This window comes from Dipteris shenzhenensis, chromosome 1 (assembly GCF_047967505.1).
Source record: "Dipteris shenzhenensis isolate YYH24624 ecotype China chromosome 1, Dip_SZ_1.0, whole genome shotgun sequence".
Classification (NCBI taxonomy): domain Eukaryota; kingdom Viridiplantae; phylum Streptophyta; class Polypodiopsida; order Gleicheniales; family Dipteridaceae; genus Dipteris; species Dipteris shenzhenensis.
In genome coordinates, this window is record NC_141596.1 from 68,774,917 (window position 1) to 68,778,665 (window position 3,749).

The 3,749-nt window shown below is 44.9% G+C and overlaps 1 protein-coding gene across 1 annotated transcript; it reads left to right on the forward strand.

Annotated features, from left to right (window-relative positions):
* Positions 1–298: 298 nt before the first annotated feature.
* LOC147906283 (scarecrow-like protein 14) lies at positions 299–2,799 on the forward strand. Its single transcript, XM_087377722.1, has one exon. It carries the CDS (start codon positions 688–690, stop codon positions 2,635–2,637), a length of 1,950 nt encoding a protein of 649 aa, XP_087233848.1. The 5' UTR covers positions 299–687; the 3' UTR covers positions 2,638–2,799.
* Positions 2,800–3,749: the final 950 nt, after the last annotated feature.

Consider the following 3,749-nt stretch of genomic DNA (forward strand, 5'->3'; position numbering starts at 1 on the left):
CCCCCCCATCTCCATGGACCCTCTTTTCCAGAGTGCACATCTTCCTCTCTATTTTGAATCTAGGGCAGGCGATATGAATGATTTATAATCATTCAAGTTGTTTTTTTTGGGGGGGGGGGGTAATTCTGCGGCAATTGCTCAGTTTGGCATTTGTAGAAAAGCATATGTATTGCAGCCAAGTTGGACCCATGATGAAGAGAGGAGGCAAGAGGCCCATGTGGTGTGAGCTTATACAAACGCATCACAAAAGTGCGAGAAATAATAGGGTTTAGCGATCGATGGATGGTGGTGCCCATCGCCATTTCGATTTGCACCACTTCCTTTGAAACATGCATCTTTCGCTACCTAGGCTGGAAATTTCGAAGTGGTTTTTCGCAGTCCTCACGCATTTCTCAACTCCGCCTCCTTCCTTGGGATCACCTTCCCTTTCTTCTTCCTGTTCCGTCTCCGTTTCGCTCTGTGTGCTGTTGGTCCACAGAAGTTCTCTTGTTGGATCATCCGTTGTCCTTGCTATGTGAATCTCTCTCTCCTGGGTAGCACTAGCTCCGCGTCTAGGGATTGCGAACCCCGCTTCTATTTTCTCTTCCATTTTGAAGCTGGCAACTTTTGTAGAGGAGAAGCGACCTTCAGGAAACTGCCGAGAAGACGGGTTCGTGTCTTGGATTTTTTAAGATGAGCCCGTGAGGTATGGATAAATCGGGCTCACAGCGCATTGATGAAGTCAGGGGCTTCCAAAGTCCATCTTTTTCTGCGGTCTTGCAAGAAATTTTCCAGCAAACGCAGACGGAGATTCAAGCTCGCAACCGGAGCGTCAGCGCTCACTTCGGTTCGACTATTCCGGGGGATCTTCCGTCGGTTCACGACGAAACATTCCGGTATGAGCCGTTGTCGGATCCTGCCTTGTCGTACATATGCAATATACTTGGAGAGGACGACGACGCTGGGAGCAGTGACCCGTGTCTTACTTATAACGAATTCGTTGCCTATCAGGCGAAGGCAACTGAAGTTGCAGCGCTGTTAACGGAGGACTCTCCCACTCTAGCTTTGAAAATTCAGCCCGAGAACCCTGTCTCCCCTGATAGTGGTGTTTCAGAAGATTCATACGGGCAAGGTTCTCAGGATGCAGCTGGGGCAGACACCGTAGGGTACCTTGACCCTGAATTACCTTCTCTTGCAAATGTAGTCTCCGAGCCTGTGAAGAATGGGCTGCTTTTGAACAGCTTGCGAGGGCCTGTGAGTTCACAAGCTAGTAATTTGTGGCAAGTTCAGGTTCAAGATGTTAGTTCTCCAGAAAACCAGGCAAGTGCGCAATTAATGACTGCAGGAAGTCATGATGATTTTGGAGCGAGTTCGCATGTTCACAAGGCTCAAAAATCTCAGAAAATAGGAAAGGTACTGAAACCACGGAAGGAAAGTGCAGCTGCACGCAAGAAGAGTGGTGGGAGGAACAGATCTAGCAAGGATGGGGATCACGAGTTTGTGGATATTAATGATTTATTGCTACAATGTGCACAGGCCGTAGGAACAAACAACACCAAACTGGCCGTGGAGATACTGAAAAAGGTAAAGCAGCATGCTTCGCCTTATGGAAATGGGGCACAACGTCTGGCTTACTACTTTACAGAAGCCTTAGAAGCTCGATTTTCTGATATCGGGTGGCCTTTGTATTTGGGGCTTCTTCATCGACGTCCTTCTTCAGCTGAGATCTTGAAGGCCACTTGCATGTACATGGCATCTTGTCCTTTTGTAAAAGCTTCTAATTACTTCATAAACCAAACGATTTTAAATGTTGCAAAAGGAGCGTCAAAGTTGCATATTCTTGAGCTCCAGACCACTGGTTTTCAGTATCCTTCCCTCTTCAAGGCTCTTGCTGCACGGACTGGAGGTCCACCTCAGGTGCGACTTATTGGAATTGGTTTTCCCCACTATTCAATGATGCCTGCTCGGACTGAGGTGGTTTGGGAGGGACTTCAGAAAACAGGACGGCAACTATCAGATTATGCGGCATCATGTGGAGTGCCATTTGAGTATACTGCTTGGGCTGGCACACGTCAGGATTTAAGGATGCAAGATTTTGTCAGCCCAGAGAGAGATGCTGGTGAGGTTTTGGTAGTAATATCTGCTTCCTTGTTGCGCTATGTCATGGATGATACCTTGGATTCGCCTATTGTAAGATCTAAACTTCTGAAAATGGGTCGGGATACCAATCCGGATGTTTACATTCAAGGGATAGTAACTGGTTCTTACAGCACTCCTTTTTTCACAAGGCGTTTCAGGGAAGCTGTGTTCCACTTTGAGAGCGTCTTTGACATGCTTGACACGTTCATTCAACGAGAGAATACAGACCGACTGGTGTTTGAGAGTGAGATTTTGGGGAAGGCCATATTAAATATCGTTGCCTGTGAGGGGATAGGAGTAGTAGAACGGGTAGACAAATACAAGCATTGGCAAGCAGTGAGTGAGGAAGCTGGGTTCGGGCAGTTGCCTCTGGATGAAGAGATTAAAAACAAGGTTCAGGTTATGTTGGAAACCTGGCATAAAGAATACACAGTTGCTGAAGATAGTCAGTACCTATTGATGGGATGGAAGGGGCGAATGTTGCATGCTATGTCTACATGGAAGGCTTCTGCTAGCTGATCAGCATTGGCTTTCATTATGTACCATATCACGTTCTAAAGCAATGCTCACTCTTTGTACATTGTCCCAACTTTGGACTTGCAAATCCACTTACATTTTCTGTTTCACGCGAGTAATTTGAATGCTCTGTTTTCTTGTTTAGATCCCTTTTGCTTATTCCAGAATCCACATATGTTATGATTATTGTCGTGTGTGGGATGGAGAAGTAAGGTCTTGCAAGAAAGCATCTTTAGAAGGTTGAATGCTGGAGTAAGACAAGTTCCAAGATCAGCGACCTTCTCAAAAAAGCCTTGATGTGTATTGTACGTCATTGGACTTAGAACAAGGATCTCACAACTCCTTCTGCGTTACATTAGTAGTGTAGTGACTATCCGAACACAAATAGAGAGGGCTGCCTCTATTTTGTGATTTCAAAAGTGATTGTCTGGGTTTGAACGGTGCCAAGGTGCCCAATGCCCTCATCTTGGCTGGGTGTGTGATGCATCACAATCTTCCTAATGATGGTATGAAGGGCCTTTAGGTGCGAGTAAGAACATTTTGAGCCTTGTGAGTCAAAAAAAAAAAAAAACAAAGGTCAATGCTCGTAGTGTGAAGCGCTAGAAATATTGGGGCACATGGTGCACCTGATAGCACTGCCTGTTTTTCTATTTGGTAAATAATTTTTAAACATGAGGTATCGAGGTGGTGTTTTGAGTAACTTAATGTCATTGTAGTATTGCATTGTCTCACTTTTTACACGTTGCATTCCTTGCATATACACGGAGCACTCCCCACCCTTTATTTTCTCCCTGCATTTGGAAATTATTTCCTGTGAAATTTCCTTCTGAGGAATCGTTGACCCAGAGTAGTGAACATAAATTGTTCCTTCTGAGGAGTTAGGATATTGTGAACAAAACTCGTTTCCAGATTGCGTTCCTCCTGTTGATCTGTTCATGTTGTAAGGAACAAAAGAGGCTGAATGTTTTTTATAATGTTGAGACATGTAGTGGTTATTGCCGTAGTTACGGCATTTAATATTCTTGGTGTTGTGTTGTTATGCTATGCCGAGTTGGTAAACAGAATGCTATTATTATTGTACGTGTATTGGTGGACGATATGCTCTGAAATAGCTA